This window comes from Scyliorhinus canicula, chromosome 2, assembly GCF_902713615.1.
Source record: "Scyliorhinus canicula chromosome 2, sScyCan1.1, whole genome shotgun sequence".
Taxonomy (NCBI): Eukaryota; Metazoa; Chordata; class Chondrichthyes; order Carcharhiniformes; family Scyliorhinidae; genus Scyliorhinus; species Scyliorhinus canicula.
The window spans coordinates 30,726,463-30,739,072 of NC_052147.1; the positions used below are offsets into that span (position 1 = coordinate 30,726,463).

The following is a 12,610-nucleotide window of genomic DNA, read 5'->3' on the forward strand; positions in this document are numbered from 1 at the left end:
TCCTTCCATTCCGCTACCATATTTTAATGGTATAATTCCTTTGCAGGAGGATGAGACTATTTTTCCCTGTACTAGGTGCACTCTCCATGATTAAGAAGGCCTGCAGCTATAATCTTCAATGCCACAATGATGCTGACATTAAATAAAGGGAATCCCAAGCAAATATTTAATGTACCTGTGTTTTACATCTAGAAAGTAGAGTTGACGCCAAGGCAAAGGTCAGTTCTGTTATTAAATACTCACACCACAGGGACTGCACAGGTGCAAGAAGACAGCTGACCACCACCTTCTAGAGGGCAGTGAGGGATGGGCAACAGATACTGTACTGGCCTAACCAGCAAGGCTTTCATCCTGTAAATTTGCAAAAATAGGTTCAAGGGCCTGAATGGTCTACTTCTATTTGTTTTTTTTATTTTCTTATCGATTTTCGAAGTTTTACTTTAGTCAGGTTTCTCTGGGTTCATGCAGTGTTTTAAAAACATTGTCTAAAGCCCAAGAGATTTTCCTCCTGTGATAAATCTGAGGTCATTATAAGGGTACAAAACTTCCCGGCAGCATGGTGGCATAGTGAGCGATGGGCAACAGATGCTGGCCTCACGACGCTGAGGACCCGGGTTCGATCCCAGTTCTGGGTCACTGTTCGTATGGAGTTTGCACATTTTTCCCATGTCTGCGTGGGTCTCAACCTAAGATAACCCAAAGATGTGCAGGGTAGGTGGATTGGCCATACTAAATGCCCTTTAATTAGAAAAAAAAGAATTAGGTACTCTAAATTTATTTTAAGAAAAAAAAACTTTAAGACTTTGCCAAAATAGTTCACAGGAGTGTTAGTTAAAAAATCTGACACTAAGCCGCGTAAGGAGATAATAAGGGAAATGACAAATCGCTTGATCGAAGCGGTAGGTTTTAAGGATGCCTTAAAGGAGAACAAAAAGGTGGAGAAACACCCTAGGTCCCTGTCTGTGTGAAGTTTGCACATTCTCCCCATGTTTGCGTGGGTTTCGTCCCCCACAACCCAAAGATGTGCAGGTTAGGTGGATTGGCCACACTAAATTGTCCCTTAATTGGAAAAAAATGAATTGGATGCTCTAAATTTATTTATTTTATAAAAATAATGGAGCAATTTGTTCAAAACACATAGATCATAGTTGACAGCTTTACTAATTTTGAAGTGAATATAGTTTTTGAACTATTCTGAAGCATTATTTATATGCATATTGACTTTGTTTCTTCTGTACCAGGACGTCATCGCTGGTGTGCTTTACAGCATCCTGATCCTAGTAATCTTCCATCCAGCTATGGACCTAATTGACAACTTCAACTTGACCTACAAGTATGCCCCTTTGTTCATCATCAGCCTTCACCTCGGAATGGGACTCTTTTCATTTACCCTGGACACATGGAGCACATCGCGTGGTGACACTGCTGAAATTCTAGGCACAGGCGCGGGTATCGCTTGTGCATCTCATTTCAACTATATGTTTGGCATATTGCCAGACCCTCCACTTGATGTTCTGCCATTTTCTCCCCCAGCAATCACAATTAATCTCATTACAAGAGCTTTTCTGCGTTTTGCAATCGGGGTGGTGGTCCTGTTACTAACCAGAGCAGTGCTGAAAGCATGCACTATCCCTCTGGCCTGCAAGATATTTCGTATTCCATGCACCGACATTCGCCAGGCACGGAAGAGAATGGAGGTGGAACTTCCCTATCGTTACATGACGTATGGCATGGTGGGATTTGTGGCCCTGTTTGTGGTTCCCTGTTTATTTAATTACCTGAATCTCTCTTGATGGGAGAATAAGGTCTTTTTGGCAAAGCTATTGTAAACAGGGACACAAAGATTTGAGTGGATGTTCCAGACCTGTTACCTGTCCTTCCCATGCCTCTGGGCAGGCATCTGTTTGGCTACATATGAATGATATAGTTGCCTATGAGAATGCTGAGGTGTGACCACAAATTTAAGAAGTTGACTGTTTTTCCTATATCTAGATGAACAATTTCTGAGACTAGCCTTCTGAAGAGCATATGAGGCAAAGGAATTCTTAATGGTTATGAAAGTTCTTATGTACAGAAATATAGTAATAACAAAGACTCTCATTTCAGGTATCTGATGGCTTATTCAACTGTGCCTTTTAGTTTATTGCATAAGAATTGCTGTTATTTCAGTAGTGATATCATAAATTTAAACTGCCTCCGATGATGTTTGCAGCACTTTTCTCTGACATTCCCTTCCACCCATGTTGGGTTTTTGGTCCTGGTTAATTGTTTCAGCTTGATCCCAGCCCCAGGTCACTGTCTGTGTGGAGTTTGCACGTTTTCCCCGTGTCTCCGTTGGTTTCACCCCACAACCCAAAGGATTGGCCATGCTAAATTGTCCCTTAATTGGAAAAAAAAAAATTGGATAATCCAAATATTTTTTTTTAAGTTTTAAAAATTGTTAAAGATTGGGCCATGCTCCTAATTCACAACTGTGAAAGTACTGAAATTGTAAAGTGTTTCATTTTGGCACTTGAACTTTTAAAAAAAATAATCAGACATGTTTTTCAGTGAAGCTCTGGAGTATTGGAATCCAAGATGTTATTTTGCAATTGATAACACTGGATTTGATGCTCTTGAATTTCAACAGTGTGCCCTTGTAATTAAATTTTCAGCCTGAGATCTAGTTAAACTTGAATTGCTTTGATCCCACATTTTAGAGTCCGCATTGGTTTTGGGACTCCTACCTGGTGGCCACCTTACATAAATGCTAAAGATACTGGTGATTTCCCTCACTGAAGTATACCACAGTAGCAGCTTGTTGTTTCCTGCATGGCTTTACAGCCTTGCCCCATATGTAATGCAGGATGTGGTGAATCTGCTGCCATGTGGGGAGACTGTTGATCTAAAAATCTCTTTTAATGGTTGATGTCCTTGACTTCCCTATTCTGTGGCGTATGTTATCATGAAGGATGTGAAAGTTGCTTTTATTTGAAGGTTACTAAATAGAATCTGGACAGTCTATCTTTCTAGGAGGGCGAGCTTGTTATTAGAATCTCGTTTCCTGCACAGTTTGAACATTTCCCAGTAGGAATACCATGCTCCCACAAAAAAAACATATTTTTTCAATGTATCTTTTTTCAAACTCAGTGTTTCACATCATTTCCCTCTGTTATTGGTTTGTGAAAGTGGCTGAGTGACCTGCATAACCACTGATCATCCTTTCACCAACAGGAACTCAAGCTGTGCAAATCCGTACATAACATTAATCACAATCACATTGTAGTTAAATTGAAAAATGTTCGATTTTTTATCTGCATGAAAATTTTTGCTTCTGTTCCAGCTTTTGTCACACCCAGAGCATTCGTCCTCGCAGCAGAAAGTTCTAGGTGTTTGGGTTTTCGGCTGTATTGCATGCCACCCTGAAGACAGCTTGACTATAGCTCTGCTTTTGAATTGACCATCCATTCTGATTTAATTTTTTTGTTAAATCAAGGTGCTCCGGTTTTGTCTCCGCAAAAACTTTTGTATCAACTAAACCTGCTGCTCTGGTGTATACAACAAAATATTTTTATCTTGTTGAGCACGGCAGAAATCTGACTTGAATCTTTTAAAATCTTGGATTTTAAGGTAGCTTGAGTTTTGTTGCCCCTCTACTAACTTGTCTGTACCACACCACTTCACCCTTCTCTGAAATGATTTTCACTAATTCTGTTGACGCAGAGCTGTGTAATGTCTTGTCAGCAAGGTTCTGTTGTGCATCTTTTGAATGACCAGGAAGGGATTTACAGAAAAAATCCATCAAAGGGTCTCTGAATATTCCTCCCATTGGGTTTTATGCTTCCCGGGTCACTTTGGTGTACAGAATGAAGATTAGTGTGCTAAAATTCCAGAGTCTTGTTTACAAAAAGAAAAGTCTGTAACTCCTGCACTTGACAAAATAGTCTATTTTCTTCCTGTGCCATTCTGTAACATTTTATAGACATGCCCAACAAACTAATATTTTACCTCGCTGTACTGAGGTAAAATATTCAAGGGTGTAAGAGTAGGGAATGGGTGAATAATTAGAATGTGTTCTCTGATACACTACTTTGTGGATACCAAGCTTTAATTTTAATACTTTGTAAAACCATGAGAAAAAGATTGGAGTATAACTCAAGATAATAGATGACAGCACTGTACTAACTAACTATACAGTATTTTTGGATAGCGCAAGATAGTAAATTGGAAAGTATTTGAGTTCCAGTATAAATGTCTGAAGAATTAGCATATTGATTTTGTATCTCCATTTTGAAAGCTACTTTGTCCTGAGCAGCCTTTCACCTTTAAAATCATAGACCTGGGTTTTATGGGCCATGCACCATTGGGGTGGGTTATGAGACACTTGCAGCAGATTTATTTAGAAGCCTCTAACCTACTTAGTGATGTGAATGTATAATTATTACATGTAAATTAATATTCGTGTTCCCATATTGCTAGTGAGACAATGATTATCTCTAGTGCAAAAGCAGCTGGACTTCTTTGGATTTTGACCACAATCACTGAGACTTGAATTAAATGCGTTCATCTTGCCATCCAGTGAATGATGTGTGGAGCTGAGATCCAGCCTGGCAAAGATTGAGACCACTACCATGGAGTAATCTGCAGATACTGTCCAAGCCCAAAATTATACCTTTTCCCTTATTATCCTTATGCAAATTTTTTAAAAAACGTAATGGGCAAACCATATATCGGTTGCCCCTATATAAGCTTGGGTTTTTTTTAAGCCGGGCACCCTGGGCATGTGCTTGATTTGAGTGGTGAAAGCTTTTTTTTCCATCTCTTAACAGCATTGAATAGCATTGTGGGCCTGATGTCTAAAACATACACTAGTAATTCCTTAAACAAGGGTAGCTTTATAAGGAAGGTTTGTGTTCCTTATGGGAATGCATATTTTTGTTTCAGCTCTTGATGTTATGGCGATTGGATCATGGAAAACATGTTTAAATGTGCGCTATTAATTTAATATAAGTAAAATCTATGGTTATGCTGGAACTACATTTGAAACTGTATAAATAATGTAGTCATCCGTCCTAAAACCGGAACTTCTTGAATATTGTGGTACAATAATCCTATTGGTACAAATGCACAAAGTTTCTTTGGATATTCCCCCTCGATTTATTCCAAATGTTTGTAAATGGGGCTTGTTGGAGTTTGGGCCACAAAGTAGTTCCTAATGCTTGATGAGCGCAGAATAATACATTTCTTGCAGTTACACATCAACAACAAACATTTTTTTTTCAGTACTCAATGATTGAATGTGCTTTTCTATCCGGACACAACGGCGTTCTTTTCACTTTTCAATGGTGCATGTTGTGAAGTAGAACCAGAGAAGTGTTTTCCCTGTCTTGGAAATACACACAAAATTGGAAACTTGTATTAAAAATTCTACTGCAAAATATTACGGTCCTTAAAGGGTGAAACAGGTTATTTATTAAAGCACTAAATGCGATTCCTTTGCTTAACTTCAGAAGGAATCTTCAACCAGTAAACAAATCTATTGACCATTAACAGTTTGCAAGGTCTGACAGTTCACCCAGTAACTTGACCTCCTTGTCCTGATTTCCTTGAGGAGAGTTGCTTATGTGCTGAAACTGCCTGGGCACTGTGCCACTGCCTGATTGATTTGCTGAGATAAATCTGCTCCTTGCAAATGATGTGGAATGGCAGACAACAGACATTTGAAAGGCAAGTTATGTGGGAGTGGCCTGTGGGGAAGATTTTGTATTGTGTTGGGACCACACTGGCAAACGGTGAATTCCTGTAAATAGTATATGGTGCCATCTCGCTGCAGACTGTCCATGCATCTCATTAGTAAGAGGCCCTGTCATTTCAGACCAACAAAATGCAGAGAGGGGGATTTCATAGTTGTGCAATTATTTGTGGAGTCCTGGTAAAATAACAGCCTATTGACTGCCTTGGATTGCAGTGGTTGTAGGAATTGGCTGTTTTCAAAATTTACAATTGCCCTTTCAATTTTTATTTGAACAATTCACAAAGGTTGTGGAGTTAAATAGATACATTCATTGTGTCATATGCTTCAAATTGTAATGTAATCACTTGGATGTTATTGACTGTAAATGGATTTGTGAATTCATCTGCGACCACTCAACCAACAAAAATGCATGATAATCCTTCTGTGCTCACTGCCAGAACATCTGTATACTGTATGGGATTCTTCAAACTGAAGGATCCATGAAGTGATTTAAACTTAACCAATGTATTTGCTTCCTGTTACTTTATTTTTAAAATTGTTTCCTATTTGCTCTTCGATCGTTGTTGAACTTCTCAACCTCCATTTTTTGCTTCTTCATCAGTTAAAGCTATTCGTGTGATAACCTTTCCTCTTTGCTGACAAAAAATTTGTGCTAAAGCTGTTAGTCATTAACCGCCTGTAAACTAATTTAGTTCTAATCTGCTAGAAAACAGGAATTTTTTTTTGTATTCTCTGTCTAGTTTATAGATTTTTTTTTTTAGCCAATTCCAGCTTTCCGAACTGCTAGCATTGTGATTTGAGATGGTCTATTTTAACCCAAAAACTTTGGACTGAAAATCCTTTACTGCAGCTAATCAGGATGTCACATGTGAGCACAACATATAAATGGAGCAAGTTGGAAAAATGGAATGACCTGAATGTGAGAAGTTTGGTCTGTTTTCTGGAATTTGTACTGTATCTGGTCAAAGAATATTTCCAGGAAGGGGCACACACTGAGAAGAGTGTTCAAAGTCCATATTTAAGCACATGATACGATTCGTAGCTGGCATATACCCATAGCAGAGCTTAAAAAACAACAAAGACAAACCATTGTCACGGGTATATGAAGTGACTGAAGACATGTACTGGTAATTAAAGATGTTTAATGATTATTTGAATTTTGAACAGTAATGAATAAAGATGCACTGCATTCTTTTACTTAAGTTAATAAAATATAGAACAAAAAATGTTTTTAAAAGTTATATTGGTAACGCCAGAACAGTATTATTTTTGGTCACATGAATGCATTTGTTTTTTTCTCAAACTCTTAAGATCTTAAATGTTTGTTTTGAGATCACAATCTTCTTGCCTTGAACCCTGTGGCTTTAAATATTGTAACAGTTGTGTGTTAATCACTGATTTCTCTCTCTCTTCCCCCCCCCCCCCCCCCCCCCCCCCAACCACCAAATCCATCAACAGTGTTAGCTCTGCTGGCCAGCAATGTCTTGTATGTGACACGGCTTACAATTCATTTAAGTAATTGCAGTTTGCACTGAGCTTAAAATAAAAAGTACAATGAAATTTGTCTGGCTGGATTTTTGTAAGTATATTTTGTAGAATAGAAAAGCGCTGACAAAGTTACTTGAGCAATGGTTCCTCAGACCTATAGTCGGCTGGTTACCTTTTTAATCTTTAAAAAATTTTTTTTAGAGTACCCAATTTTTTTTAATTTTCCAATTAAGGGGCAGTTTAACATGGCCAATCTACCTAACCTGCACATCTTTGGGTTGTGGGGGGGAAACCCACGCAAACACGGGGAGAATGTGCAAACTCTGCACCGACAGTGACCCAGGGCCGGGATTCGAACCCAGGTCCTCGGCGTCGAAGTCCCAATGCTATCCACTGCGCCACATGCTGCCCCCTTTTTAATCTTTTATTGACTTTCAGCAGAATTGCCCAATAGTTCAGACAGCAATTTGTCATCAATAGTAATATTTTTTAAATGTTTTTATTCTCCATTTTCACTTTCCTTCAAAATTTACACCCCACCAACAAGCAGTAAACGATAACAGATACTTAACATCAACAATGATCCCATCCTCCCACCACCCAAATCAACGGCCCACCTGTCAATATATGCATCAAATAAAACAAACCCTCCCACGGTGTAAACAAAAAACAAAGGCGAAAAAGAGAAAGGAGTCCAGAATCGCCCATGGTCACCATTAACCTATAGAGTCCCGTCTTCCCCGTGTTCTCTCTCTCTCTCTCTCTCTCTCTCTCTCTCTCTCTCTCTCTCTCTCTCTCTCTCTCTCTCTCTCTCTCTCTCTCTCTCTCTCTCTCTCTCCTCTCTCTCTCTCTCTCTCTCTCTCTCTCTCTCTTTCCCCCCCCCCCCCCCGACGACACTCAATGCCATCCAACCTCCAAAAAAGTACTGTAAATGACACCCAAGAGTTGTAACCACCCCCTCAACTCCTACCCTTCACTTCCTCTTGTAAAAATTCCCCCCCCCCCCCCCCCAACCTCAGTTCCTTCACCCTGGCTAGACCCCTCGGACCCTGTTCTGCTAGGCTCCGATGGCCGCAGCCCCCCAACCTCACTCCCATTCACTGGCTGGCTTAAACAAGCCAGTGTGGAGGCCCCCGCCTGGTCTCTTTGCCCGGCCTCAGGAAAAACCCAGAAGTCCCCTTTAGCACACAAGCCCCACATACACATCTACACCCCCAAAGAACACATTACGACTGAAAGTTCCATTTCTTCCCTTGTCCAAATATATACAACTTGCTAATGTACAGTGCCCTCTTCACATGGTTGAAGGCAGCCTGCTTTCTTGCCAGCTCCACCGTAAATTCCTGGTATACGTGTATACCAGCTCCAGCCCACTGCACCACCGCTTCTGCTTAGCCCAGCACAGGACCTTCTCCTTTACACTGTACCTATGGAAGTACAGAGTCACTACTCTTGGCGGCTCACTCGCCTTTGGTACAGGCCTCCACGATCGATGAGCCCGATCCAGCTCCTATCGGGAGGGATCCTCCCCCTCCCCCAATAGTTTAGCCAACATCGTGACAAAATACTCAGTCGGCCTTGGGCCTTCCACTCCTTCGGGCAGCCCCACAATCCTCAAATTCTGTCGCCTGGATCTGTTTTCCATGTCTTCCGTTTTGCTTCGCAGATCCTTGTTGATCTCTTATCACCGTTCGCATCTCCTTCCCCATCGAGGTAAGTTGATCATTATGCTGCAATAATGTCTCTTCCACTTCCTTCAGCGCCTCACCTTGCTCCCGCACCTCTATCACCTTGATCTCTATCACCTTGTGCTGTCTCCTGACTTTTGCTGCCTCCGCTGCCCTTAGGACCAGGCGTTACCCCCCCGACAATGCTGTTCCCGAGCAGGAGCCCTCCAACGCACGGCTGCCTCCCGCCCGCTGTCACTGGAAGTCCCCCGCCATCAATAGTAATATAAAAGTAAAATACTCAGGTGCTGGACATCTGATATAAAAACAGAAAATGCTGGATATACTCGATGCATCTGGCAGCAGTCATGGAGCAATTTGCTATCAACAGTAATATGAAAGCAAAGTGCTGAAGGGGCTACAGGAAATGCTGGATAGACTGTGTCTGGCTGCATCTATGGAGAGAAAGAGTTTAATGTTTTGAGTCCTTATGATCATCCTTCAGAACTCCAACTTGGCAATATTAATTCATTCCTCCTACATTTGATTAGAATGAATGTTTAAACACTTGTATACATTTCTGAATTTTAAAATATGTTTATTGTCCCTCCCTAATTTAGGATGGTGATGGTGAATTGCTGCAGTCAATGTGATGTAGCGTGCGCACAATACTCTTGAGGGTGTTCTGGGATTTTAACCCAGTGCCTGAAGAAACAGCTGTATAGTTCCAAGTCGAGATGGTGTGTGGCTTGGAGGGAACTTGCATGTGGCTGTGTTCCCTTGCACCTGCTACCTTTTCGTTCCCTAGGTGGTAGAATTTGGATGGTGTTGTCGAAGGAGCCTTGCTCAGTGGCTGTAATGCATCTTGTGGATGGTCCCCACTATGGGCCAGTGGTGGAGAGAGTGAGTGTTTATGTGATTGGTAGGGGTGCCAGTCAAGCTGCCCTGTATTGCCTTGTAGGGTGTTGCGCTTCGTGTCGTTGGAGCTGCACCCATCTGAGCAAGTAGAATCCATTACCCTCAAGTCATACGGACTTCACACATTAAGGGCATGATTCTCCAACTGTGTTATGCTCTCACTCGAGCAAAACCAGGGCGGTGAATAGTGGGAGAGGCAAGAAACGAGAACCTCACAATACACCAAACAGTTTGCAATGCAACTGGCCTGTTTCCACAGGTGAAATCCGAGTCTCGTCATAGTGTGGCAAGAAACTAATTTCAACCACTTAAGCCCTATTTACAAACAATTAACGAGGGAGCCACCCCACATCCAGCGTCCTCCCCAGCAAGTGCTCACGTTGGCACCGATTAGTACTCTTTTTGGAAAAACATGAATCTGGCAGATGGGCTTCTGTGGGAGCCGAGGAGGTGAGTAGCCACCTTTGCTCACCGTGTTGTACTGGCCACCCAGTGCTCGTTGGGGGACCCTTAGCTGTGGGTGGGACCTTCTGCAGGGATGGGCCACCATGGGCGGGGGAGGGCAACTGCATGCAGTATCACCATGCCAACCTTTGGTTCATGTGTCGCTGTTCCTGGGGCGACCCTTGTCCTTCCCTGTCTGCCCCACTGGCCACCCCTAACACCTATCGACTGCCAAGGCCTCTGGCCATGTGGCTGAAGGCTATTGCTAATAGGGAATTGGCAATTGTGGTTCAAGTGAGCACTTCACACAACTCAAATGGATCCCTGTGGGTGTATGGGCCATGTAGCATATGGGAGCCAATTCCTAGCATCCCAATCACAACTTTATGCTTGAACACTGCAGGAGGCAGCACCACACACTCGGCAAACATCCAGGGAATGGGACATAGCTCCGGGGACATGTCCATGGTGGGTGTGTGAGTGCCACGGGGAGAGGGGAGATGTCTGGAGAGATGGGCCAAGGGTTCAGAGGTCAGCCTGCATTGCAGACGAACGTGCCAGAGGCATCATACTGTTTGTGCACAAAGGAGTTTGTGGTTTATGATTCCTCACCCTCCCGATGGTGGTGCTTCCACCCCACACCCTGGTGCCTTTGGGGATCCTCAATGTGCTTGGCCCTACTAACTCTCCCACTATGTCTCGGAGTGTCCCCAGGATGCACATCTGAGGTGGAGGCAGACAGTTGTTTACCTCATCCTGTTGCCTTTGATGCTCCTAGCGGACATCCTCCGGAGGGCCCTGGTTCACTTGGCAGCATGTGCAAAGCCCTGCTCCCCTGTCCCATGTGCTGGCTGTGAGACGTGGCCTCATCCGAGGCGTGAAACTCGAGGGAGCTGGTGGTCACTGTCGCACTCCATCGGATGGTCTGGGTTGGCACCCAGCGTCTCCAACTCCCGCTCGAGGCCCATAGGGCCCGGAGGTTCACCTTGGGGCGGAGCGGCAGCTGGTTCGAGTCCCAGTTGTCCCTGCATCACCTGACTGCCAGACCTGGGAGTTTCCCATGGTCCGCACCATCATGTTCACGTCGACACTCTCAGTGATGCTCCTCAATGACTGGGCATAGTTTGCAGGGCCTCGACAATGCCCACCTGAAATGAAAATTGCTAATTGCCACAAGTAGGCTTCAAATGAAGTTACCGTGAAAAGCCCCTAGTCGCCACATTCCAGCGCCTGTTTGGGGAGGCTGGTACGGGAATTGAACTGTGTTGCTGGCCTGCCTTGGTCTGCTTTCAAAGCCAGCGATTTAGCCCTGTGCAAAACCAACCTGAGACTGGGACAAGCTCCACAGTGTCCCCGCCATGCCCATCTGAGAGCGGGGAATGTCCCACAGAACCTCAAGGTCAGTTTGGTTCTGGGTAACATCACACAGCGAGGTGGACATTCTGCTTAGACGCTCAGCCATAGTTGTCACCAACTGCGGAATGCCTTGGAATGCCTTCATTAATGTTGCCGACATCGTACACATCAAGCTCTCCATTATGGTCGCTGTGCCAGCAGTGTTGGCCTCTGTGCCACACATTGCCAACGGTATCTTGTGCCCCGTAGCCTCTGGGATTCCTCCAATCGGCTGGCCACGGATCTCCTGGAGTGACGCTGACACCGCTCTTTGAATAATGTCTCCAACAACTCCAGGATGACCTCTTCATCAGGCTGGGACGCAGCTGGGTGGTCTCATGGGAGACTGGAGAGGGGGCCAGCCGTGATGGGCCGGTGCCATTGGCTGGAGAACCTGCGGTACAGTTGACATGTGGTCAGTGGGAGGTATGAGTCAGTCAGTAAGGCAATCAGCACTCCTGTTTGACAGGCGCTCTGGGTGGACCTCACCTCTGTGGTGCCTGCCAGCCTCTGCATTGGTGACCGCCCTGTCCTCGGCCACACCGGTCACCTCAAGGGCACGCTCCTCTTAAGGTGGTGAGGACTCTGATATCCGGCACACCAGTCTGGGCCCTCTCCCAGCGATTGTGGGCAAGTCTTTCCTGAGGAGACAGAGAGGGCATCGTTAGCCACACACGTGGTTCACAGTGCTGGGAGGGGGTGTGAAGGAAGGGTTGGGCGGGTGGACTCCTGTGGGCGGACAGGTCTTTGGGTGGGGTGGGGGGGTTGGTATCTACTCACTCATGCTGCCCGGTGTAGGTCATTGACCTTTTTTTCTGCACTGTAGGCCAGTCCTCCTGGTCACACTCCCTGAGCTCACCGCCACCTCAACCCATGCTGCACTGGCGTCCCGATGGCTGACCCTCAGGGAACAGGACATCACTCCTGGTCTCCACAGCATCTAGCAACCTCGCCAGGTCAGTGT

The 12,610-nt window shown here is 44.2% G+C and overlaps 1 protein-coding gene across 1 annotated transcript in view; it reads left to right on the forward strand.

Moving 5' to 3' along the window:
- sgpp1 (sphingosine-1-phosphate phosphatase 1) overlaps positions 1–7,168 on the forward strand; it is a 41,800-nt gene extending 34,632 nt beyond the window's left edge. Inside the window, exon 3 of the mRNA XM_038775261.1 lies at positions 1,242–7,168. Coding sequence (XP_038631189.1) covers positions 1,242–1,793 — 552 coding nt within the window. The 3' untranslated portion in view covers positions 1,794–7,168. The remainder of the gene's footprint in view (positions 1–1,241) is intronic.
- Positions 7,169–12,610: the final 5,442 nt, after the last annotated feature.